Source organism: Thalia democratica, chromosome 3 (genome assembly GCF_965202585.1).
Source record: "Thalia democratica chromosome 3, ktThaDemo2.hap1.1, whole genome shotgun sequence".
NCBI classification, from domain to species: Eukaryota; Metazoa; Chordata; class Thaliacea; order Salpida; family Salpidae; genus Thalia; species Thalia democratica.
In genome coordinates, this window is record NC_139167.1 from 23,271,124 (window position 1) to 23,298,519 (window position 27,396).

A 27,396-nucleotide genomic window follows, 5' to 3' on the forward strand; every position below is an offset into this window, starting at 1 on the left:
AAAATTTACTTAGATTAAATGAGCAGTTTTTTTTTGTTAAATCAAGAAATAATAAAAGTATTCGAAATATGACATAGATAAGTTTCGTTAGAAATATTTTTGGTATAGTATGATAAGTCTTTTTAGCTGAAAAAGTAAAGTAATAACATATTGTTTACTATATTTGAATAAATTAAATAATTTACTTGATATTATGTAATCTATATGGGTTTAGGCCTGTATGTAAAAAATATAGTTTATCTTACAAACCAATATATAAATGTAAATATATCTAAACCTAAATATACCTACAAAATGTATAATCGTTTTCTTTCTATATGTTTTATTTAAAAATGTTTGCTACTCTGTACTATTTTTGTATGATTTTTTGCAAACTTAATTATTTAACTTAAACAATAAGTATATATGTATAGTTAGGCTTCAAACTTGTAGTAATGTTATTGATGCTTTTATGAAATATAAAAAATATAAGTACATGCTTTAATAAAGCTAACTTTTGTTTGCTTAAGTTTTATGGCATATACATTTTGTTGTTTGATTTGTTCTGTGAGTATATAAACATAAATGCGTAACTAAGTTGTTGTATCAGTTTTTAATAAGAAAATACAACTAATATAGCAAAAAATATATTATTAAGCTCAAGTCAATTTGTAGTTTTATCGTTTTTTGTTATAATTCTAACTTCTCGTAGTACCAGTTTTATTGTAAATACTTTGTTGTTTGAAATTTGTTATAAGTTAGGACCTAATTAGCAGAACTATTACCTTTAATTAAATAAATAGTTTGAAATAAAAACAATATTTTTGATAAAGCTAACTTGTATTAACATCTGCTTATCCGTACATATTTTGTTGTTTAACTTTCACATAAATATATTTTTATAATTATACATATATTAACATTAATCTTAACAAAACAAGCTTGTAATAATATCGGTAGTTTGTGATTTTCAACTTGATAATATACAATAAGACTTACAATATATTATACACACTATTGAATAAAACCAACTTGTAGTGATATCGGTAGTTTGCTGGCTCTCACTGGACACCTCTTCTTCCTGAGTTACGGATACCACGGATATCTGGTAAGTTTTACCTGGAACCAGGTCAGTCCATGTGGCAAAACTCTCGTTTATATACTGTTGTAAATAATAAATTATGTTCTTGGTTATCCAAACTATAAGTGTATTTTATATAAACGATATTTAGTAAGATTGAGTAGTTTTGTTTTACTATAATCTTGTTTACACACTCTGACAAGTAATATTAGTATTGTGATTTGTGATAAACATAAAATAAGTATTAGCGATGTAATATTTAAAAAACTATGACGCTATTAGTAGTCTAATCAGTAGTTAGTTTAGATATAGGGCTCACATAAAATAATTAGCTGTAGTTAATTAGTTTTAAAATGTATAATTCATTTGCTTCTTCACAAACTAAACTTAGAGTGTCGCAAACGAACGGTCTAAATAAGATAAGTTTTTCAGAATAATTTTTTAGTCTTAAATTTTTAACTAAACAATACAAGCTGTGTATTTGCACATAACCTAGAAATAGGTGTTGCTTATTCATTATTTATACTTCTTTTTGAAATATTTTAGTTGTAAAGTTGGCATTTTATTTTTCAAATAAAGTATTACAAAAACTTAATTTTTATACTTAGTAGCTAAAATACTTTACAAAGTAAGAGTTTTTATTTTTTTCAACAATTATTTTTTTATCGAGTATTTTGATGGTAAAGTATTATCACACTCTAGTGATAGCTTTATTTTTAAAAAATAGTTGTATATAACGACTTTTTAAACCGTTTGTTTTTAATAATATTATACAAAACTATAGTAAACTATGATCTTCATTTAAAAAAAAAGATAAAACAACTACTAGTTTTTAAATCAAAACTAAATAAATTTAAACCGAAAAAGTAAACGAGTTCATTATTCCAAGCTCTTAATTTAATTCAGTTACTTTTTAAAGTAATATTAGAAGTAAAAGTTTAATAGTTTTGCTTAATACAGTTTAAACAGTCAGATAGTAGTTTTAAATACTTAAAAAAAAAGTTTAATATAAAACTTCTAGTCTTTTATTAGAAACTAGAAAGTATTATTAAAAATGTTCACCTTAAAATGTATAAAATTAATAAACTCACCACTAGTAGGCAGTTTTTTATAGCTTCCACACGCTGAAAAAAGGTTATACAGTTAAAATAATTAATCGATGTTGATAAATATATAGTAAAAATATAGTTACTTATAAATTAACGTAAAAACTAATGCATAACATACCTTCTTTCAGTTTATTTCTACAAAAAATGTGCATGATTTTTTAATTTTTCGGGTATTTAAATTTTAGGAGTTAAAAACACCTCAGGAAAAACTCTAAGATGAAGCATCTTATGATATTTTTTGTCTTTACAAATTTTGTACATGATTACTATGTATCAACTTTAATAAACAGAAAAAAATCAGAATGATATCAAAAAATCTTAAGTTAAAACCAATAGAGAAAGTTGTTTCAAATTAATCTAAATACACTAAAATAATAATACTATACCTTAAAAGTATGTAATACATACATTTAAAGTAATTGATCTACATAACTATAGGAGCTATATTTGTTAAAAGCTACATCTTACTTTTTATCTGAAATTATTAAAGAAATGACAACTAACTTGGGTAGAGCTACTCAAATTTCAAAAAAAACTAAAAATAAATTATTAAGCAAAATTAACAAGTTATAAATGCTGTTGGATGAACGGCTAATGGCACTAAAAGCATGTATAAATGTTTGTAAAGTTAGCAACTAAAGCACTAAACTCTTTTAAACACAACTTTAACATTTTCATTGCAAAATGTTTAACTTTTTAAACAAGTTAAAAAGTGCTACTAGAAGTTTTTTGAAGTCTATTTCTAACTTCAAAAACAAACTTTTAGCTAACTATGGGAATTGCACTGATTGTAATTACTGTAGGCCGACAAAGTAATAAAACAACTTAAGGTGATTTATCACAATTCTATTAAATATTTAGTAGTAGAACCCTTGTCTACAAGATTTTTTTATAATTTTTTTTTTGTAATACTAAGACAGTTTGTTATTATTTTAACTAAAAACTTGGTTACTTTTTATTAAAGTATACTACCTTTAAACCAAAGTTTTCAAGTTTAAATACATAGTTATTTTAAATAAAATTAAAATGAATAAATAAACAAATTAGTGTTCTTCTAAGATTAATCAAATTGAAATTTAGTTATTTGTTTAATGGTTTTTACGATTTTTCAAAAGCATCTACTTTTTAAGCGTGATATGTATTTTTATTTCTTAGACGGTTCTTAACTCGTACTTGCCAGGACTTAACTAACTTGCACTTTTTTTTTTTTTATTTGAGGAAAAAAATTGTTTAAATACTATAATATGAAATATACGTAACAAACTATTTTAACAACATGAATTAGCACTATTCATAAAAAATAAATTTATTTAATGTCCAATTTAGTTCTTTGATTGGTACGAATATTTACAAAACAACCATTTTAGTACCTTGTAGGGCTCCTGAGTGGTTTCCCCCGAGTCGAGAGGACTTATGGTCGCCACGAACGCCTTGGCTTTCTCGTCGAATGATTTCCAAGATATTGACAAACTGTGAGTTGACAGTTCAACAGTCCGCACTTCCTTCGTACCATCTGGTAAAATGTTGTAAATCTTTTAAATAAATTCCATTCAGCCTTTGAGGGGCAATAACTATCAAGGGTAGAGAGCGTAAAGGGAAAACAAGTATTGAAGGGGTGTTTTTTCATAAATGGGGGAAGGCTACCCATTTTTTAAGTTTCTGTTGTGTTAGAGATTACAAAAATAAGTTTATGATCTAAATCAACTTTTTTTTTTAATTTAATTTTTTTTTCTTCAAAACTATGACTTTTGATCTTTTAAAACTATAATCAACTTGAACTAAAAACAACCCAAGAGCTGATATACATAAAAATTCTAGTACAAGTTATTCTTCGTGCAAAACAGTTTCAGTTTAACTTACCTGCTTTAGCAAATATTGAACAAATGACCCATATGATGAACAAATTTAGTGAAGTTCTTTTTGAATTGTGCATTTCACTCTGTTGAAACAATAATTTATTAAAACTAAAATCTAACAAAATAAAACTGATATATGTAAGGCTACAAAAAACACAAAATATAACTATGTGCCAAGTTCGAGTTATACATAAATTAACGCAGGTAATATACAAAAACAATAAAAAAATGTTTGAATTATTTATATAACCTAAACAAACAAGAAAAGTACTAAAAACACAAAAATCTTGATGCTTTAGCTTGTTTTTTTTTTACTTTTTGTCTGCATTCAAATTTAAAGAAATATCTAAAACTTATAATTAAAATTTTTTTTAGTTAAACCTTTATTTCAAAAGGAAAACTTTGAAATATTTTTACTTCTTTTAGCAAACTATGTTTAAGTTCATTCTGTAAACTAAAACAAAAACTACTTCTAAAAATTTACACGTACACACTTTACTTTAGAAATTTTAAAACTTTCACCAGACGTTTTACTTTTATCTAAATTATAAATCTTATAAAATTTATACTTTTTATTCCTAATTCTTGGCACAGTTTGGCTTTTTAGGTAATTCCTTGACAATTGTTATGGAGCGAAAACGTATTAAGGACCTCATATAAACACTGAATTGATGAATTATGAATGTCGAACGTCGTGAATTATTAATAGAAGAAACAAAAAGAAAACTTCAGCGCTGACAGCGAACGTTTACTAATTAAAGATAAACTCTTTAGTAAGTTAATTTGAAACTTTCTAAATATAGGGCATAAACTTTGTTTATATATAGTTATGTATACCGTAAGTAACTTTAAGACTTTTACTTGAACTAAACATTTTTTTTAAGTATATTAAAAAAGTTTATTAAAATTATTGCTACAAAGTTTACTAATTAAAGTTAAAAATTTTAGTTACTTAATTTTGTTTAATTTTTAAAATAAGTTTTATAGGCCTTAATGTTTGCGTAAATAGAAAAGTAATTATATTTAGAAGGCATATTACTTTATTTCTTTGCAAAAGTTTATACCATGTCATAAAGTAACAGTAAAATTTCAAAAAGAAGTTTAAACTAGCTGTTTATTACACGTATACATATGTTTTAATAAGAATTTTAACACGTTTTAAACACATTACATTTTTTATTATAAAAAGTTTTGATAAACGATCGACTTTTTTATCTTTCTTAGATTCGTTATCAAAAAAAAAATTTTTGTTTAACATTTTCTACTTCCCGAGTTAAAGTATTATATTTAACGAAAATGCAGATAACTTTTATTTGTTTAATATCTTTACAGTAAGTAAAAGTTCTTCAGTAGTAAAGTTATGTTTTAAAGATTTTCAATGAAGCAAAAAACGTTAGACTTTAAAATTTACAGCTTTTAATATATAAAGTTTTGTTGTGAAAAAAGATTTCAATAAAATACAAATAGATTTGTTAAGTTAATAAAATTTAAACGATTAACTTTGAATTAAATTTTGGTATTCAGCTAGCACAAGCGAGTAACTTCTACTTTCAACTTCGACTAAATATTAAGCTTATTTGACTTCAAAGTTTACAGCAAACTGAATTTGTAACAGGAAACTTGAACTGTATAAAGCTCAAAACCATATAGTAAGACTACAAAGACCGCACGAGTTTTGTGATTAACAGTATGCTTTAAAAACTTGATAAATTTAAAATTATTAATTTTTTTAAGCTTCAGTTCTCAACATAAGGAGAGGTAAGGCACCGTTTTAGTAATTGTAAGCTTTAGTTACGAATTTAGGTACAAATTAATGATACTTTATTCCCAAAATATGACAGTGTCGCTTCTTTGAAAAAAAACTCTCTAAAGCAAGGCTTTCCTAAGGGTGCAATTTAGAAATTTTTGGCAGTCATAGAATTTTTAAATTTTAACTACTTCACTAACTTTATATTGCTTTTTTATGCCTTTCCATGAAGTAAGATTTAAACCAGGGTTTCTAAAAGTGAGCAAAACTACTTTAAGGGGTGAAAAAGTGAATGGGTAAATAATAAAGGGTCGATATCTAACAATAAGCGATTGTAAGTTATTTTTTGCCTAAGGGGCGACAATGAAAGTCACTTTGAGAAACCCTGCTTTCCTAAAACAATAACTACATTTCCAGTTACAAAAGTCCATGTGTAGTTGTTTTATTTTTATAGATTTGATTAGTGTTTTAATTTTCATTTTAAACTAACTACCAAAGAAGCCAAAAAGCTAAACTTAAATTTAAGTGCTAATATTTGCAATTTGTTAGTAAAATTTTATAAACAGTACAAAGCTGGATTAATTTACATAACAAAGTTAAGAAACATCTTAACTTTAGTTGACTGAAGTTTATCCTACTTTTAAAAATCTAAAGAAACTTTTGATCACCTTTTATTTGTTGTCATCTATTTTTTGAAATTTAACATAAGGCTAGATGGAATTTCACACTATTTTAGTTTGAAAAGTATAATACTATATTAGTACTTTCTATAAAGATATTTATTTTAAGATAAAAAAAATAAAATTATTAAGTTTATACAAGTATTTATATTCAGTTTGTAAAACTTAATAAACTTTGTTTTGTAAATTAAGCCAACTTTGTACTGTTTATAAAATTTAGCTTACTAACTTACAAACAAACAAAAATTTAAGTTTAGCTTTTCGGCTTCTTTGGTAGTTAGTTTAAGATAGAAATTGAAATACTCATCACATATTAACAAATTGCACAAAAAACACAGTAAACATGTAATTTTTTTACATTAATTCGTAAAGTTTAGACCTTTTAGCTTGTTTCATTTAAAAAGACCCAAGTTTTGGAACTAACATTTCTCGTTCTTGTTCTAAAGTTACGTAATAATGCTTTTAGTAATTTTTTTCACAATTTCTTAAACTTGTGTAATTTTATTTTATGTTAAAGTTTGAAATCAATAACTTAGTAAACCTTAAGAAAAACTTAAGCTTAGTTTTGATCATTTGTAGTAGGTGACCAAATTTTATTTGAATTCTTCTAATGGAGTTTACTAACCAAAAAAAAAAACATTAATCTAATCACTAATTAACTATTTTTATATAACTTCTGTTGTTGTTAAGTATATAACGTTTTAAACTGTAAAGTTTGAACAGAGAGTTTTTAAAACGTATCTTAAGCTTTTTTTAACATTTACAATTAAGAATTATTATAATGAGCAAAAAAAATTTTTGTAATAAACATTGTGACATCATTTAACAGCGTATATTAATTATTTTCATTAATCAAATTTTTACATTTATTTAAAAAACACAAAATAAAACTTCGTAAGATATAAGTTGTACTGTAAACAAACCTTTAGTTTATATGATATTCATACCGATTTTAAATATACATACAGTAACCTCTCGCTTATTCACGCGTATTGTGTCCACAGAAAAAATGCGTAAAGATACGAGATATCGTTAAGATACGATAGGTACCAAGTATACTTACTATAATGGCTGTTTTTCGATATTGCTTCTAGTTAAAAGCAGACTGGGTACTTTCCCACTTTTAACAATTTGTTTACTTTATTTATAAATTTTAAAACAAAAGATAAAACTATACATCTATTAAAAATGGAGGATTTAAGTTTATTTAAAATAATAATACTTTTAGAAAATTTTTACTAACTTTAAAAATAATTAGATTTTATCTTTAACTTTATTTATATGTGACTTATTTGATACTTAACATTTATATTCTATTCCTTTTAGCAAATTCAATTTATAGTTAAGCATATGTTTACAATTAAGAAACGGTGTGATGTATATATTACTTTGTTTCCACAGCCTTCTACAGAAATATCCATTTGGTGCTGTAATGGATTTCTTTTTTTGAACAAAAATATATTAAATTTAAAAAAATGTTTAATAAAAATTGTTTATGTTAATTTGACTTTTTCCAACTTAAAGATAAACTTGTCTTGCATTGTATCAAAGATATATAAATGAAATTTTTGAGTAGGAATGAAATTTCATGCCATAAAAATTTTGAGGAATTGAAATAAAAATTTTTACCTTTTGAATTTTTTAGAATTCTAAAAAGCGTAACTAAACGAGAGTGCGTAACGTCACGAGTGCGTAAAGATGCGAGAGGTTACTGTACTCAAAAAATTCAACTTTTGTAAAAATATTTATACTTAAATTTAGTTTTTATACGAATTAAAAACTGAAAGCTATTCACAAAAAAACTTATATAAATTAATTTCTATTTTTTTTTTCTTTTAACACTGTTTCAACTAGACAACAATAAAATAATTAACTAACCAAGAATAAATTACTTTCAGAATAAAAAAAATTCAATTCTTTAATGACTCAGACAAATGAAATAGTGCTAAAACCGCACATAGGAATTCAATTTCAAATTCAAACTTTTTTGTCATTTTTCTTCCATCACCACTTCTCTCTTAACAATAATATAAACCATATCGTCACAAAAAAATTATCACTTGAAAAGTTGGCACACCGTTCGAAAGTCCAAATAAGAAACTTGAACGAAAGAAAAGAAAAAGAAAATTTGCATGCAGGCCGCGAATGAATATTTAATCAGCTTTTTTAGTGAAATTTTGTTTTTGATCCAATTTCTAAAGTGTTATTCTATGTAAACAATTTAGAAATATTGTGTTTCGAGCTTATAATTTAATTTCAGCCTTTAACGAGCAATTGTTTGTAAAGTTAAAATTAAAGTTTATTAATAATATCGTAGAAGTTGGGCTTCCTACTAAAATAAATTAGTTTTGGCTTTTTACACTATTCTTTTTTCTCTTACTTCCAAACGTTCTGATTTTGCAGAAGCATAACAACAACAAACATTGACTAACGGTTTTACAAAAAGTTTTCCATTATTAATTTAACCTAAATATTAAAATGTAAACTCATTTAGAACGGTGCTCTAAATAACTCTAATACTTTTACACAAAGAGTTTTTTGCTTAAGTTATACTACAATTAAAATTTTAGTTATTCTAAAGCTTTTGTAAGCATTAATTAAGTACCGTTAAATAGTAATCTACTAACTTTTACAACCTTAAAAATGATTAAAACTTGTTTTATTTTTAATACTTGCAAAATTAATTTCAACTTTTTTAATGTTAAAGAACTATATAAACATTTAATTTAATCTTATATATTTGAAAAAATGCATTAATAAATGGATCATTAACTCTATCAAACAGTAATATTCAACTATTCTAAAAGTTTGAGCCACACTGTTTATGAAATAAAGATATCATTATGTTAAAAGCTAAATTAATTGGTATCAAACAAACTTTATAACAAGTTCGTTTAAGTTTAAACTGTTAAAAAACTTGTTTTAACTAAATTTATTACTAGCTTGGAAATAGAAATTTTATTAATATTTAATGAAGCGGCCTTTTTGACAAAATATTAGAAATAAAACAATGTTTTTGCCAAATTTTCATTCAAACTGTTACAAGTAAACAACTTTATAATTTACGCCGCTAAAACTCATAAACTCGTGTTGACCTTTTTATGTTTTATAAACTGTTATTGTCACAAAATACTTAAGTTTTTCTTAAAGTAAACTTAGAAGTTACTTATCGTTGCTTTTTTAAATTTCAAATAAAAACTGGTTGCTAAAATCAAAAACTCGTAAACGTTTGTATACGATATGTATTTTTTGATACAGACTAAGCAATTAAAAAATTACCTAATAATAAAAAAAAACTAATAAAAGTTAAAAATGAAGCGAATTAAAACATTTGAAGTAGTGAAAAAAGTGTATATTTTTATGATATCTTAAAGCAAAAAATTCAAAACTAGATCACAAATTTTGAGTAGAAACTGCTTAATTCAGTAGCTGTACTAAAATATAACACATCGCGTGAAAGATTAAATCACTACAAACTAGCTTATTACATTCATGAATATGATAAACATGACAAAATCTGCTTTCTTGATAAAAATTGAATTTTATCATAACACTTATGTAGAACAATGCATTAATATAAACTATCAAAAAAATATTGTTACATAACAATTACTTGTAATAAAGCTCCATTTTAAAGAGCAATTAAACAGTAAGGAAGCGTTAGTGTAGTAATTTTGACTTCATTAAATTTTTGCTTCTAGCTATCTTGAAGTATGCTTTTATGGTAAATTTTTTTGTTAAACAGATTGTTTTTAATTTGTATATTAGTCAGTTTATGGTATTTGTTTTACTTTACTTACTTTGCTATATTTTGTATGTTCGTTTAATGATTTTAGTAACTTATTGTGTTTATTTTTAAACTATTACGATTAATACACCATGATTTAGTTTTGTCGTAACAAGAAGTTTTATTTTTAGCCCTTGTGTTTTAAAGTAGCTATAACTTTTTATTATATTTTTCATGTTTGCCGTTACATCTGTAAAACAACTTTACGTTTTATAACACAGATTTTTATTAATAAAATAAAAACAGCTTAAAGATAAACTTAGTTTAATTTAGTTTTTAGAAAATGGTCGGTTATATTTATCATGAAACTTAGTTAACAAGATATAGAAAATAATAATTATAATAAGTTTCGGTATTTTTTAAAATTTAATTAAACTTTATAGATATTGAATTTTTTTAAGCTAAACATAATAATTTATATAATAAAAACTCAATTAGCTATATTCACGTTTAAACCTAAAATATCCATTTTAGCTAACCTATCAGTTTACATTAAGTTATTTTGAAGAAATAAGCAATCAAGTTGCTGTAAAATTCATTCAATAAAGTACAAAACTAAGTTTGCTCTTTTACTGGTACAACTAAACAAATCAAAAGTCTGAGTGTATGTTTTAAATACTCTAAACATTAGTAGATTGGACATGTTGTAAAATACTTTTTTTTGTTTTTATGACTCACTCTAGCGCAAAAAGTATTTTAAAAGTTGTTACTTTACTTTTTTTTTCTATATTATGCAAAATCGGATATTTCAATACATATTTCACTACATAGAAATTAAAATATTTATTGACAAAAAAACTAGAGATTAAAGAAAGAAAGTAGTATAAAAAGTTTTGTATTCCAGTAATCATAATGGTACTACCTTTAGATACTTTTAAATATTTCTAAATGTTACCATTGGTTTTCTTGTTCATGCATTTTAGCTGCATTAATTCAAAGCAAATAATATATGATAAAATACATTTTAATAAGGAGCTAGGAGACGGTGAGATTATTTCATTCTCGTTGATGTTTTTTTTTTTAATAATTTTATCAAATATTAGTTTGTACATGGTATGGTAGAAATGCTATTTTGTAATAAAAGAGTGTGCATGGAAACTTTTGGTTAGCAATCAAATGACTTTTAATACATGTTTTATTTATTTAAAAAATTTTAAATTTTGAACTATGAGCAAATAAATTCATTAATATTAGCAAGCTGCTATTTAGCATGAAACTATTTTTTTTTAAATGACCTTAAGTTAACTGACAAAACTTTAAAATGACCTTTAAGGAACAATATTCAGAGTTCCGACATGAGTGGTCCAGTATCATGATAGCTTGCCCAGGCGGCGCTCGATGCAGAGTAAACATTTGGGGTCTGAGCAAAAAAGGAGCTATGGCAGAGTGCTACTGTGATGGTCAGAAATTGCTGGTCACTAAGAGCAACAGTTAGTTGTAAACTTTTTTATTCTGGTCCGTTTTGGATTTTGTTTTCATTTATTACGTTTTAGTTTAAAAATAAATAGTTGGTGATGTTTGACAAAGCTTAAACGCTTGAAAAACGAGTAAAAAAAAATCAGCTTTAAGTCTACTTATAAAAGTTTAAAAAATTGTTTTTGCTTCCATTTTTTAGATCATCATAAGTTCATGGCTTGCGAAGAGTCAACAGATCTAGTTTCTTGTACTTCCCTAACGGATAAAAAGTTAAAAAGTAAGTGGCTTGTTTTAATAATTATTAATTTTTGGACTAACTTGGTTATTTAACTTGAGCCATTATTATCGTTAAAAAATAGTATTTATTAGTGTATTATTTTAGTATGTCCTAAAATTAATTTTAAAACATTTGGTGTAATTTTTGTCAAGTACTTTAAAATTTCACATAAAAAATTCTAATTGGATTCAAAACGTAACTAAAAGTTTTCTGCTTCGTTTGAGACTAACAGTAAGCTAAGCACTGAAGCAAAAGTTGACAAAAAAGTTGAAGCATAAAGTATTTTAGCACTTTAATAGAACTCAACGTCCTAGATTAAATTTATTTGATGAAAGTTGTCGAATTCAATAACAAATTGTTTTATGTTACAAGGCATCGGTATACACGAAAAGTCTTACAGTGTGTAAGTAACTCAAAACATTAAAACGATTCTAAACGAAATCTACATTTTAAAGTCTGTGTACAGAATTTATTTTCAAGTAACATATTGTGAAACTTTTATAAGGTTTGAAGAAGTTTTACAGTATTAATTATAGCTAAACTTTAAAAAATGCTCACTTTAAGGCCAACATTTAATATTCTAATTGTTTTATTTTTGTCTAACTTTACAAAACTATGATTTTATACAAAATTGTAGCGAATTTTATATAGCTTCACAAAGAAAAGTATCAAAAGTTTTTTTTACGCACAGACGAGTATTGTTCTTCTGATAAATTTTGGAAATCAACCTATTGTGACCCTACATATAAAGTATGTTTGCAAAATCGGTACATTCAAGTGGATGGTAGCTTTCAAGTCTTTAGTCCGTCTACAGCAAACTATTCAGGAAAAATCGAACCGAAAGTTAAATTTCATGAGATATGGTGCATGGAACAAAGAGAAATGATAGATCTTAGCATGGAAGTTGATAGTATAGGTTTGAAATTATGTTTAGTACTTATGACTCATAAGTTATGAGTCTCAATTACATTTAAAATTACATTAATCTTTCAGTTGAATCTGAACTTCAACGATAAGCACCTTTGTGCAAAAAAAAAATTGTTCAAAATTCAATTATCCGTTTCTCCACTTCTAGGTACGCATTATTTTAAGTACGTATCATCTACTGTGTTCAGCGGAGTATTTAACAGGAAGATTAATTAATTTTTTTATATAGCTTATTTAAAAGTTAAAGTTCCATAGAATTTAAAATTTATCATAAATAATGTTAATTATATTATTTTCAAGCAAAAAATAATAATTCATTAACTGAATAATATTAATGGAAAAAACAAACATAAACTAAATGCTTAGATCTAGCGACAGAAATTTTGCCAAAAAAAACAACCTATACACTTATAAAAATATTTTTTAGAAACACCGATGACTCACCTAGAAGGAAGTTTCAACTTTTTGAGATTTACTAATTCCAGTACAAAAAATTACTGCTATATTTATAACAAATCTACTTACTGTAAAATCTTGAAAGGCTTTATAGCTATTAAAGGTATACATACGAGTTTTATTTTATATAAATACTAAAAAAAAAACAAATGTAAACAGTAGTATTTTTATGTTTAAACTTATGCATCTTCACTTATTTTACAAGTTAACTTTTTTTTTAAATTATTTTCAGTAAAGTTTGGTAATATTTAAAATTATTTTGTACGCGTAATAGTAAATATCATTTTTATTAATTTTCAATATTGTATTCACAGGTTAAACCATATAAGTAAAATACCTGCAACTTAGAAATATATATTTATACTTATTAGTTATTATTATTCAATTTTAACAGGTGCAAAGCAACATATGTATGCGAGGGAAATATTAATTGAATTTATGGTATGCTCTGCTTCAATTTTACAAAAATATAAGCCATGCATAAAAGGAAAAGGTTTATTGAAGAAAATAGATAGTTAGTTTCAAAACCGAAGTAATAGTCAATTCTAAACAAAGCAAATGTATAAACAGTATTAAAATAACTTACAGGTGATAAATGTAAAAAGGAACGTATAGAATCTGGATATAATTGTCTAGCGCACAAATACTCTTTCAACAACTTAGACTTAGGTAGTCGCGAGCTTTTTAACATTTTCGAAAATTCTGAATTTGTTCTACATGAACAAACTCTAAGAACAAGTAAGTTGAACTTAAGTATAACCCTACACTTAAAACTTGTTTGATTATTTTTTAGTAGAAATTACCAGTTTTAGGGAAATTTATATTGGTAGCTAAAAAATTATTTAAATTTTTCATAAAGTGTTAAGAGAAGAATGTTTTATTAAAATAAATATAGATTAGACCAAACTTTATTTTTTTTACAACTTTTGAAATAAACTTACAATTTTTATTAAAGTCTATAAGTAATTTTTATCTTTAACGTTTTTGCATAATAGCCACGGAAACAAAAATTGAGGAAAAAAGTACAAAAACTTCTGATGTAACAGTACCAGCAAATAAGCATAAAAAACAACAAATGACGTCAACTGTACATACACACAACTTTACCATAAGTAGCGCAATAGCTAATTTTCGTACCAGCAAGAGTAAATCAAACTTTCAAACTTCTACAGAAATAAACAAAATAAGAGGTAAAACATTTAAAAATAATTTACTTCTAAAAATCAGAACAAAATATTTAGCAAAATAACTTCGTAAAAAACACAGAAACAGAGCTACTTGAGATTTCATTAAATACAGCAATAAACCTAAAGCCTAACAATTCTATCAAAAGAAATAGAGAACAAAAAGAAAACAAAAGTTTAGCAGGTAACTTGTATGTATGGATAACTGCTGTGTTATCTGCTATTATTGCAGTTTTTGTGCTGATGAAAATTGTAAAAAAGTAAGTTAACAATACATTTTCTATTTTATTTTTTTAATTTTAATATAAACAAGTAAATATTTTTATGTTAAGTTTGGTAAAAAAAAACATTTTTTTTCATAAAAAAATATTTTTTATAAATTTAATTTTAACAAAACCTTTTAACCAAAAACAAATTATGATTTACCCGAAAATTATTTTTTAGGTTTTCGAAATTAAGATTTCAAGCACAACGAAACAAAAATCATAGAAAAGTTCAAAATAACAAATTTAAGGAAAATATAAACTCCGAAGACAATTATGAAACAATACCTGAAAGTAACCGAGTAGATAACGAAGTCTATGAGTCAATTAATGATATTAATGTGGTGTACGAAGATTTTGACAACAATTCATAAGCTTACATTTAAGTAAAACTGTTTTTGTATCGGCTAATTGATACACCATGGTCTACTAAAATTTAGAAAAATATTATTATTACTAAAAAGTTTTATTGAGTAAAAACTATTTTTGTTGTCCAATTTTGTATTATAAACAAAAAGTTAGCAAGCCGCAAATTTATATTCGGCAGAAACCTTCATTTTTTAGTTAATACCTCTAAAACACTGTAATGACATTGATGTTTTTTGTTTAATAGCTTAAAATATTAGTTATGATTTATATGATTTATATTTGCTTTATAACTTTTCATTTTTTACAAGTAAAATAAAACTAGTCAAAAGTTATTTTCAAATTTTGTCCGAGAAACTTTTTGTTTTAATTTTCAGCTATTGATAATTATTGTAATGTTTTAATTTTTTGAAGGTCTTTTTTTTTTAAACTCACTTTACTATTGCAGTATTTATATTTAGATTAAAATTTGCGTAAAACTAATTCAAAAACACTTTTAAATACATTTTGTTAATAAAAGTTCTTATTTTAAATTCTTTTCTATATTTTTTATAGTAGAAAACTTATGACTTATGAGAGTATCTTTAACTTTACCTACTTTCTGATCTTTAGTTTTGTTTTAAACTATTAAAAAAGTAAAAAATTGTAAAAAAAATGGAACTCGTTCAAAATCCACTTGCGATCTAATTCACCCAGTCAAATTTACCTCATCGAAAATTCGAGAACCGCATACCGATCGAGAGTAAGGGTTAAGGATAACTTTGATAATGTAAAAAATGAAAATTAAGTACAAAAAGGGCAAAAATATATAAAATAAATAAAAAAAAAAAGAAAAAAAAGGTTGATTTTGATCGGGTGTATTTAAAACGGGTGGGTTTTGAACGCGGGCGGATTTTGATAATATACAAAAGAAATGTACTTAATAAAACTAAACTAAACTAAAAAGTTAAAAATATTTTTCAAATAATTAAAAAAAAACATTCCACAAAAAAATTGTTTTGTAATTTTTTTGATAATAGATGACATCAATTCCGTTACAAAAAAAAGATCACTGACATTACAAATCTTGCCACAATAAAAGTTGTACAACAACTTTTATTATATATCGATTTAATTATGGATATTCCAGTCGTTATCATTAGCTACTATTTTTTTTTGTAATTTTTTTAGAAGTATATAAGATTTTAATCCGATATAAACTATCAATTGTTAACATTCAGATTATTTTGGTTTATTTTATAACTGCGAAAGACTTGTTGAATTGTTAATCTTTTTTTATTTTTGAATGATTTAAATAAAAAATTAATAGTCAGAATAATGTTATCTACAAAGTTTTGACAAAAACATATATACATCATATTTAATAGTTTTGTAAATATTTTCTCTTACATATTAAACTTATCGAAAAGTAGTTATTTATATTTCTTCACAAAAGCAAAATTTTCATACAAATTAGAATCACTTAACTTTGTTAAAATTGAATTTATTTTAAGTTTTAGTTGCCTAATGCTTTTTGTTTTTCTTACAATTATTTTTATACTTTAGAATTACTTCATATGCTTCTTGAACTAGTTTTGTGCATTTTGTACTTTTTGTGCTTAAGCTCACCATCACCATAGAGCTAAAATGCTGTTGAAGGGGAATACCCACAAAAAGCTGACAAAAGTTTTTTAAATAACAAAGTAGTGTTCTAAAAAATAAAGTCTCATAATTACTATAAAAAGCTTATTAAGAACCAAAGTGGTTTTCAAATAGTTTTTCTATAACTAAAAGTTTTATTATTAATAAAAAATAGGAAACTAGTATATTTTCGATAAACAATGGCAGTGTTCACATTGTTTGGTTGTAGGTTTGATTTTTTGTTGTACAGCCTGGTAAAAACTAGCTTGGGGATTTGAACTTAATGATTTGTCAACATTTTGGGTTTTTGTTTTGATGTTTTGGGATTTTAATTATTTTCAACAATGGTTTTTTGTTTAAAGATAGTTTTGTTTTTAATTTATTTTTCTATAGTTAAAGTTTTGACATTAATGGAGTAGCTTAAAATGATGTAACTACTTTACTTTTTCCCAGAAACTGTTGATCTTTGCTAAGGGTGGAGTCTTAGAATGATGCTCTTTCACCATTCATAATATATTGTTTCCTTTATCTCTGTATACAACCAAAACTATGTATATATATAGAACAGTATGTTTAAGGTATTAAGTATACTAGTTTAGAAAAAGAACAATTGACCATTAATTTTCATGCATAATTGCATTTGATGAGTTATATGAAACATTAAAAAGAATTAATTATGTATGTTTTGAACCAAACAAAATAAATTAACATTTCAAGTGTTTTAGTTACTCTAAAAACCCATTGTTTTAACCCATTGCTGCAAAATATGAACTTAAAAACTGTATGCCACTAGTGACACATATTGTTTCCTCTCTAAAGTTTTGATTTTACCTTCATTATTGTCCACACATCTGTTGCATTTCTTAGTAACTTCAAAAAGTACAACACACGACTAGATATTAATTAAAAATCAAAATAATGTGTACTTCAAGTTTATTACTGCTTTAATTTTATAAAAAAAAAATTTAATAGTTACTTAAATTTATATGAAAAAATATAAGTTCAAAAACAAAAAGTTTTTGTACTTTTAAAAAGTTTTACTACTAAAATGATACTTTTCTAATTTATTTCTTATTATTTCTAAATGCTAAATCCTGATATTTCATCAATTGTACAAACAGTTTCTAAAAATTTTAGGGTTTTAGCAAAAAAAAAAAAGATTTTTAGTAATTTTTTTTTCAGTTTTCTGAGAAAATCTTAAAATTTTTACTTAAAAAAACTTGAAAAACTTATACTTTCATATGTAGGGATTGTATTTTTCTCAAACCTTATTATTTAAAAAAAATATTTATTATTTTTTATCTTATAAATAGTATCCTATAAGTTTTTACTTAATGCTATTAAATAGGGGCTGAAAAAATTTTGGGGCTAAAAAGTATTTTGGACGCTCTTTGGCTTTTATTAATGGGTAAGTTTCAGATATTTTAATTTAAACTAATGAGTCCAATTTTTTTTTAAGTTTTGCATGGTCAGACAAAGGAAATACTGTGCAGACTAGGAAATAAAGTAAACTTGTTTGCATACATAGTATAATAAGAAAATAAAGGCAAAACATAGGTTGTATGGCATAGCTTCAAAGTCTGGTAACTTACAATTTTTAATTCTTATTTTATGTAAACAGCTAATATACCAATAGATTTTTACCATGAAGAATAACTCTCTGTAACTTTAAAATATAAGGAATTAAAATTTGAGAGTTTTATAAATAGTTTATTGAGGGGCAAGCTTAAAAGGCAAAAAGCAGTATTTGACTAGAAGTTTATCTTCTACAATTTTTCAGTAAATTTGAAAGTTTTCCTTAGTCATATGTTTATAAAATTAAGAATATACGTTTCAGAATAAATTTTAAACCGATTTTTGTTTATCTATAAAAAAAGATGTTTCTGCTCTTTTTTGAAAAACATTAAATTGTTTTAACTTGTTCAAAAATTTACTTGTTCAAAATTATTTCATATTGCAAGAAAAATTTGAGCTCATTAGCTCAAAAACTAAACAAGTAGAATTTTATCTATTTTGAGGTTTCTTAAAAATTTTACAAAAAAATAGTGTAAGACCTCTTTATTTCTTTAATATGACTTGTTGTGTTTATTACAAAAAAAAGTTCTCAAATTTAAAAAATAAAAATATTAACTGTTTAACTTATTCAAAAATATATAGTTATTTGAGACAAACTACTGATAATCAAGTAACGAACAACTGAAAACTTCCAAACAAAGTTTATTGAAACTGTAAGAAAAATAGATTTTTTTTGTAAATAATTTTGTTTGTTATTTTGGTTTGCCACCTAAAAGAACCTCTTGAACTTCTAAGGTTGATACAAAGTTTTGCTAAACATTCAAAAATGTATCAGATAAGCAATACTCTATATAATAAAACTAACTTGATAAAGTCAAACTGGACTCCATATGCCCCTATTATAGATAATAAATATAATTACGTAAACAGTTTCGTAAATACCTGTCTCAATCCTTATTTTCATAAAAAAATATCTTTTTAATTAATTTTTAATACTCAAATTTTAAATTTGTCAGTAGTCAAGTTTTAATAGTTTAAGATTGTTAGTAATGGGTGAAAATTTACTAATTTTTTTTTATTAAAAAAAAAGCTTTTTTAAATATATCTTTATACTTAGTAAAACTTCCAAAACTTGCTGCTTTTTGTTGGACTATGTAACATAATATCTTTTATTTTGCTAATCAAGTAAAATTATACACCAAGATACATATACAATTAAATGATATTAACTAAATAAAACAACATCTTTTCATAGCAAGTGAATAGCACTCAGTGTTGACAGTTTATATACATAATCTGTTTATATATGTATACTTGATTATCAATAAATAAGTAGATTCAAAATGCATGTTTAAAATTTAGAGCAGGTAAATAAAAACAATGAACAATAAGTGTTGAGGGCTTATTTAGTAAATATAAAGTTATTTCAACAATGTTACATTTATAATATATTTTTTTAAAGTAACTGATTCGAATAAATTAAAAATAAATACTCATGTATTTTCACAGCAACTAACAACAATGTACAATGAGTAATGACAGCTTATCAGAAATTTCATCTGATGTTTCAGATGAGAGCAATCCCCCCTTATACGCAATTCCTCCTCAAATGAGGAGGGAGGAAGCATCTCATCGTCATGAGGTTGGATCAAGTCCCGCGTACCAGTGCCTTGAAGAGGTAATATTTGATGTACACTGCTTTCAACTTTTCAACTCGAAGTATAACTACTGTTACAATTAAATTAAACCTGTAGTTTTTTTTTAAACAATTTCAAGTTTTTAAAACAAGTTACAATGTCATAAAGACTTATCTAATGATTTATGTTTATAATATTTGGACGTTTTGTTACTTGTTTTATTTAGTTGAGGCCATAACATAAGGGATAGGGCTCTTTTAAATTTTGGTTTTACTTTGCAGTTATTTTAACTAGAGTCACTAATAGTTGTTTACTTCTTTAAAACTCTTATTCTATTTTGAGATATAGTGGGTAAAAGTTGTAGAGCTTAAGGCCATAGGGGGGGGGGTAGACCATGTTTTTTACAAGTTGATCTTGTTTTATAGAGTTTTTACTAAGCTTCAAGATGCTTTTTACCGTTTTAAAAAATTCGAATTAGTTTTTGAGATATGACCGGCCAAAGTCGGGCCGCATAACAGGTTCCTTATTGGGAAGGAAAACTAAAACGGCGAAAAAAGACTAATGCATTCAAAATCTATCTCCTCCTTCATTTTTTAAGCAATCTTCTTCAAACTTTCACAGTCTATTCTTTATACAATAACAAAAAAACGTTATTTGTGACTTTGAAAAATTTCAAGTAAAAATACCTTTTTTTTTGTAATTTTATGACAAAAATTAAAAAAAAAAGTGAATTTTCATCAAAAAAAATTTTTTTTTACAAAAAAAAGGTATTTTTACTTGAAATTTTTTAAAGTCACAAATAACTGTTTTTTGTTATTGTATAAAGAATAGACTGTGAAAGTTTGAAGAAGATTGCTTAAAAAATGAAGGAGGACATAGATTTTGAATGCATTAGTCTTTTTTCGCTGTTTTAGTTTTCCTTCCCCATAAGGAACCTGTTATGCGGCCCGACTTTGGCCGGTCATATCTCAAAAACTAATTCGATTTTTTAAAAACGGTAAAAAGCATCTTGAAGCTTAGTAAAAACTCTATAAAATAAGATCAACTTGTAAAAAACATGGTCTACCCCCCCCCCCCCTATGGCCTTAATATGTTCTATATTTAAATAAAAAAAATGTATCTTTTTAAAAAATATCTCTTTTTATTTGTTCAAGTACGATTATTGAAAATTATCACAGCTTTACTTGTATAATAAGGTAAATGAAATATTATTTAAAATGAACAAAATTAAGACATTTTATAACTATATTAACAAAGGAAACATTATGAAAATATTTATCTATAGAAAAAAAAAATATTTATAATAGCATAAAAATGAATCTTTCAAAGACTTTAAGACTAATTTCTGCTGTACAGAGGTACAATAATAAGTTTTCTTAACTAAATAAAGATAAATTGAATATACTTAATCATTCCTTAACTTTTTTATATTAATATCTATCTTTTAAACAGTTGTTTGAAGAGGGGAAGATAAGTAGCTCAAGAATGATGGAACTTAAATCAAAGTATGAAGAACTTCATAATAAATTAAAAAAGTTAGTTATAGTTTGTTAAGTTTTTTAACTTTAATTTTTTTATTTTTTATATATACTATCACTTTTACATTAACCCTTACCCTTGGTCGGTAGCTTTATTTTTTTATTAATATTTCTATTTTTTTATTTTTGTTAATAATTTTTATTAGTTATTTTTCTATTTTTACCATCACTATTTCCCCTAACCTTTACCCTCGGTCAGTAGCTTTTTTTTACTTTTTTTTTATTAATTTATTTTTTATTTTCATTTTCTGATTTTTTATTTTTTCTGTATTTTGTTACTCTTGTGCAAAATTGTCTTTGTGCAATTTTGTGCCCTGGTGAAAATTTGGCTTTGTGAAATTTTGTGCACTCGTGCAATTTAGTAACCTTGTGCAATTTTGTCTTCGTGCAATTTAGAACTGTTCACGTTTTTTTGATATATATATATATATATCAAAAAAATATTTTTCACTACAGTTTTATTAATTTTGGCTTTTTAAATTTTAAATATTTTTACTTTCATATAAGTTTTCGAGGTATGGCTTTTTGGAAATCACAGAAGAATTTGAACTGTAATGTTACCCAAGTAAACATGCTCACTCTAACTTCTTTAGTTTGAGAACCTTTTTTTAGTGTGTAAAGTTTTAGTTAAGTGTATTAGTTGTTTAACATACATATTAGGATCAAATAAATTTTACCAGTCTTGTATACAACACTTAGTAAGTAAATTTTTGTGTTGCGAATATGTTTATTCTTCCTACTTTTTTACTAGCTTAGATTGAGAAACTAAATAATAGCTTTCCTAATTCCAAACACAGTATTTAAAAAAATAATTTTACAATAAAGTTTGTACTAAAAGTTGACAGTCTAGATTAGCTCAACCAAAATCTTGAAATTTCAAAACTCTTTTTCATAATAATTGAAAAGATAAAATGCCGCTTTACTAGTTATTGCTTCCTGCTAACCAAAATTACCCATGAGGGTTTATTTTGTTTATTTGTTGCAACAGGTTTTATGTTGTGCTTTTTCTGTTTTATTTTTAGTTTGCTTGTCTTAAAAGATTTAGATATTTTACACTTGGATACAAAGTATTTATATTTCCATATTCAAATTTACAGCAGCTTATACATATTTTGACTCATTATTTACGTTTTAAAAAACTAATTTACGTTTAATTCTTACAGAGTACGTCAATCTGAGAGTATCAACATGGAAAGAGCTAAAAGGTACACTTTAATGTTAGAAAAGCAAAGAGAATTATTACAAGATGCAAGTTTATTTAAATACTTACAATTTAAAGCCATAGGGGAGTTCAACATTATTTTTTACAACAAATAACATTATCTCTTACATGAAAGCTTTAAGTATAAACTACAAGCCAGTTTTTTAATTAATAAAAGTTATTTTTGAGATTTTGTTTCTGAAAATTTTTCTGAAAAGTTTCTGAGAAAAATGTATGAACGGTAAATTTTTTACTATCAATATTTTTGGAAACTTAAAAAATCACTAAAAGTCTATATTCTCCTTCATTTTTTGATCTATGGACGTCAAGTTTTGCGGAATCTTTCTTTATATAGCTTAAAAGGCTTAAAATTTTGAATTTTTTTTAACAAAAAAAAAAATGTAGGTTTTTGACAATAATATTTTTACTCAATATTTAAAAAATCCCTGCCTTCAATACACATTCTGTAAAAGTTCAAGAAAAACTACTGAAAAAATGAAGGAGAAGATAGATTATTAGTGAAATAGTCTTTTTTAATGTGTTTTTGCTCTCATAAGGAACTTATTGTACTCTCTTTTTTTCGATGGGTTACATCTCAAAAGTGAGTTTGAGTTTTGTTAAGCGGTTAGAACAGTTTGATAGGTAAGTTAAAACTCTACAAAATAAGATAAACTTGCAAAAAACAAGGTATACCCCCCTTTAATCTTAATAAGTTTGTGCAAGATGTAAAAAATAAGTTCTATCTTTATATATCTTTATTTTAACAATAGTTTTGAACTTTTCAATGAATTAAGTCTGTAAGTTAAAGTTTATGGTTATTTTTAGTTTTACTGGTGTGTAATTTTAGTTTGATGCTAAAAAAGCAAAAACAGTTTCTACAACATGAAGTTTGACAGTACTTAAACTCATGAACTAATTACTTGTTTAATTATTTAAATTTTTAATTTTTACACATTGAATGTATGAAACATGTAAAAAACTGTAATTTGACAATTTAGGAAAAAAAAGGAAAAACATGGGAAATGTTGAAAATAACCTGGAATTTTAACAATTTTGACATGTTCAGTAGTAAAATTTTGATCAAAAAACCTATCATACAAATGAAAAAACTTTGTCTACATCAAATTCTTTTTTGACTAAAAAAAACATTTAAAGTAGCTTTACAGTATCTTTTCAATGTTTTTATACTACTTAACACAGTTTCTTACCTTATACTTAAGTTTAAACTAAAAATAGACCTAGAAATGTGTACATCTAAAAACCTGGAAAAATTTTTGAAAAAACCAGTGACGACCCTGTTGAAAATAAATTAAAAAAAAGCGAAAACAAACCATCTAAAAGTATTTTGTTTTTGGTCTAAAAACTTCTCAAACTTTCTAAGCAATTTTTGAAAACCTAGTAAAAAAAAACTGTGATAATTAAAGAAAATTGGTTTAAATTGTAGCAGAAAAGAATAAATTTTCAATTAAATAGTTTTCCCACCTATTTAGTATGAACCTACTGAACTAACAAATTTGTTAAGTGATATTTTAAAAAATACGTTTAGTGTAAGCTGTAAAATTAACTGCTAGCTAAGGTTGAAAATAACAAAAATTTACCAATAGAAAAAAAGCTATTATAACCTCTGAAAACATTAACTTAAGTTTTGTATCCTATAAGTCATGAAAAAAACTTTGAGATTACAATAGTTATGGCCATAGGGGGGGGGGTCCAACTTTTTTTTTACTATAATTAACTTTGGCTTTTATATGAAAGCTTTAAATACAAACTACAAGCCAGTTTTTATAGAATTCAAAAATATCGTTTAACTTATGACATATTTAATGTTTTGTAATAATTTTCCAAAATAAACGTATGGACCGCAAATTTTCAAGGTCAGTTTTCTTGGAAATTTTAAAATTCACTAAAAATCTATCTCCTCCTTCATTTTTCAAGCAATCTTCTTCAAATTTTCAGGAAACATTCCTTATAATAAAATGAAAAAAATATAATTTAGAATTTTAGTAGTTTAAAAAAATTAAAATTTTGTTACAAAAATTAAAAAAAAAGTGTTTTTTTTTTCAAAAAATAATATTTTTACAATTTTTTTTTTTAAATTCTAAAGTAACGTTTTTTTGTTATTGTTTTAAGATTAGACTGTGAAAGTTTGAAGAAGGCTGCTTGAAAAATGTAGGAGGAGATAGATTTTGAATGCATTAGTCTTTTTTCGCTGTTTTAGTTTTCCTTCCCCATAAGGAACCTGTTATGCGGCCCAACTTTGACTGGTCATATCTCTTAAAATAACTCGAATTTTTTGAAACGATAAAAAGCACCTTGAAGCTTAGAAAAAGCTCTTTAAAATAAGATCAACTTGTAAAAAAACATGGTTTACCCCCCCCCCCCCCCTATGGCCTTATTGATTAAAATGAATAGCTGGAGTTTAGAGAAAAATAAATTTCTTCATTATTTTTAAAACTCTGTAAAATTTGTAGTTATTCATAATTAAATTTATTTAGATAATGCAGTGGTTCTCGAAAGCTGTGAATAACAGATCACTCAAAAAATAATTACAATTGATTATTTCGAATTAATTTAATGGACAAATCAATATTTACTATAGAGTGTTAATCAACTAAAAAAGCTTTTAAATTTTAAACAAAATTGGACACATACCAAAAAATAAAGCTTATATTGTTATTTTTTTGTAAAATATTTATTTATTCTACAACAAGAAAGTCTCTTTTTTATAAAAACCCTAGTGCACACTACTGTGCACACTTTCAGAACCACAAAGCCAATGTGTTTTACATAATATTTCATAATTGTGAAAACTTTACTAAACGATAATCATGGTGTTAAAAAGAAACTAATGTTTATTGCTTTTATTGAAATTACTATACTAAAAACGTTTTTTAGTAGTATAGCTGAGCAATTAAACATTATCCTTTTAAATAGTTTTGTCATACGTAATAACTACATTTATAATACATATTTTTTAAACTCTATTGACTTTTGCATAGGATATTTATCACTTAGTTTTCAATATTATTTGTTTTATACTTTTTATTTCTTTGCAATCACAGGCCGACGACTCATCACTGATAAACGAAGATCAGGAAATCGGAAGGATCCGGCAGGAATATCTGAAAAAAATAAACGAACTTGATCAGATTGAAGACAGGAACGAATTGTTGAGAATTCAGACTGAAACGTTTGTTTTGTTTTAATTTACACATAATCATAAGTTAAGGAATTACGTCAGGTTTTAGATAGAAACGGGTTGTAGAAAGTTGAACTGGAACTTTTGTTTTTGTTTATTTAAGTTTTTAATATTCACCTCAAAAAACTTTAAATGAACTTGATGAAAAAGGTAGTTGAATAGACAATTGAATTAAACTGTATTTGTTTTTAATTTTAATTATATCTAAAGATAACATAGGAAGTCATTATAAGTGAAATGCTGTCTTTGCACTTACAATAATTCAACTCTACTTTTCACCCCTATCTTAAAAACTTGACTCCTGTACCTACAAAACTATGAAACTGAACTATTTTTTGTTTTAGCTTAACTCTATACTTCTATCAATTATACCAAAAACTTTTAAGTTGAAGAAAATTTTTCTTTTTTATCAACTCTAGTATAAAAACCCAACTTCTTTTACTTATAACCTAATCATCAGCTTTTAACCATAGTTGCCATAAATTAACCTTTATTAAGTCTAGTGTTTGTAAAATATGTTTGATTCAAGATACTTTTTTTGATGAGACATAATTACAATTAATACACAATTTTAAAAACGTTTTATTTTAAGAAGCTTAAATTTTGAAAACTGTTCTTTTCAAGCAAAATAACAGAGTATGAATGGCACACTAATTGACTTGTATAGGAATTTATGTTACCCTTATAAGTCAATGTTTAATTGGATTTAAAATTGTTTATCTAGAACAGGTTTTCCCAAACTTTTTTTTATATGACCAATTTAAAGAAAATTTAAAAGGCAATGGGCCCCTCCAACAAGATTACTCGAAATACTACCATTAAAGCCAACTAAGACCTTTTTTTTTACTCTTTATCATCAACTCCAGAATATCTAATGTAAGATTAAATTTATGATCTCATGCCCCCCTGTGGCCCCTTTGCTACTCATGTCCCCTTTATATCTGTTATGGCTTACTTTGGGAAACCCTTATCCAGAATAATCTTGAACTTTAGCTTCTTACCATTGTACTTCATACGTAACTAATTTTTCTTCCGATGTTTAATTTTTTTTTACCTAGCCTTTTTTTCTTGACGCTGCAACCTTAGCGCTTTAAATTTTTCCAATAAGAATAAATCTGTTGACTTGGTTAAAATGAATCAATTTTTGGTTGAAGTTTTGAAACGTTTCTTTTATTGTTAAAACGCTTAGATTTGTTTTTGACATTTAAATTGATTTACATGTATCTAGTAAAATTAATTTATTTAAATTGATGCACTGACGAGCGCTTTAAGTTGTAAACAAACTTTTCAAAGTAAAAGTTGCTACATTCAAATAAAAAAGTTCAATTTGTTTGAACTTTTTTCGTTAAATTTTTTTTTATATTTATTGTAATTCTGTATTTAAACCTTAATAGATGGAACTCTTACTTTAAATTAAAATATATATATCAAATCATTGAAAGTTAAGTCGTTGTGTATGTGTTATACAAACTAGCAAAATTAGGATAAGTTTACTCAAATTGGCTTTTTTATCAGTTTGGTTTGTAAATAAGAGTGTTAAAAAAAATTTTTTGGGGAG

The 27,396-nt window shown here is 25.0% G+C and overlaps 2 protein-coding genes across 2 annotated transcripts in view; one reads left to right on the top strand and one right to left on the bottom strand.

The window, feature by feature from the left end:
• Positions 1-4,471, bottom strand: part of LOC145831518 (uncharacterized) — a 49,864-nt gene extending 45,393 nt beyond the window's left edge. Inside the window, exons 1-5 of the mRNA XM_082938797.1 lie at positions 4,407-4,471; positions 4,030-4,108; positions 3,540-3,682; positions 2,152-2,184; positions 1,012-1,141 (exon numbers count right to left, since the gene is read on the bottom strand). Coding sequence (XP_082794923.1) covers positions 1,012-1,141; positions 2,152-2,184; positions 3,540-3,682; positions 4,030-4,102 — 379 coding nt within the window. The 5' untranslated portion in view covers positions 4,103-4,108; positions 4,407-4,471. The remainder of the gene's footprint in view (positions 1-1,011; positions 1,142-2,151; positions 2,185-3,539; positions 3,683-4,029; positions 4,109-4,406) is intronic.
• Positions 4,472-19,776: 15,305 nt separating this feature from the next.
• The window catches only part of LOC145831439 (coiled-coil domain-containing protein 146-like), a 57,293-nt gene continuing 49,673 nt past the window's right edge, over positions 19,777-27,396 (top strand). Inside the window, exons 1-4 of the mRNA XM_082938696.1 lie at positions 19,777-19,941; positions 21,353-21,435; positions 22,602-22,686; positions 25,702-25,829. Coding sequence (XP_082794822.1) covers positions 19,792-19,941; positions 21,353-21,435; positions 22,602-22,686; positions 25,702-25,829 — 446 coding nt within the window. The 5' untranslated portion in view covers positions 19,777-19,791. The remainder of the gene's footprint in view (positions 19,942-21,352; positions 21,436-22,601; positions 22,687-25,701; positions 25,830-27,396) is intronic.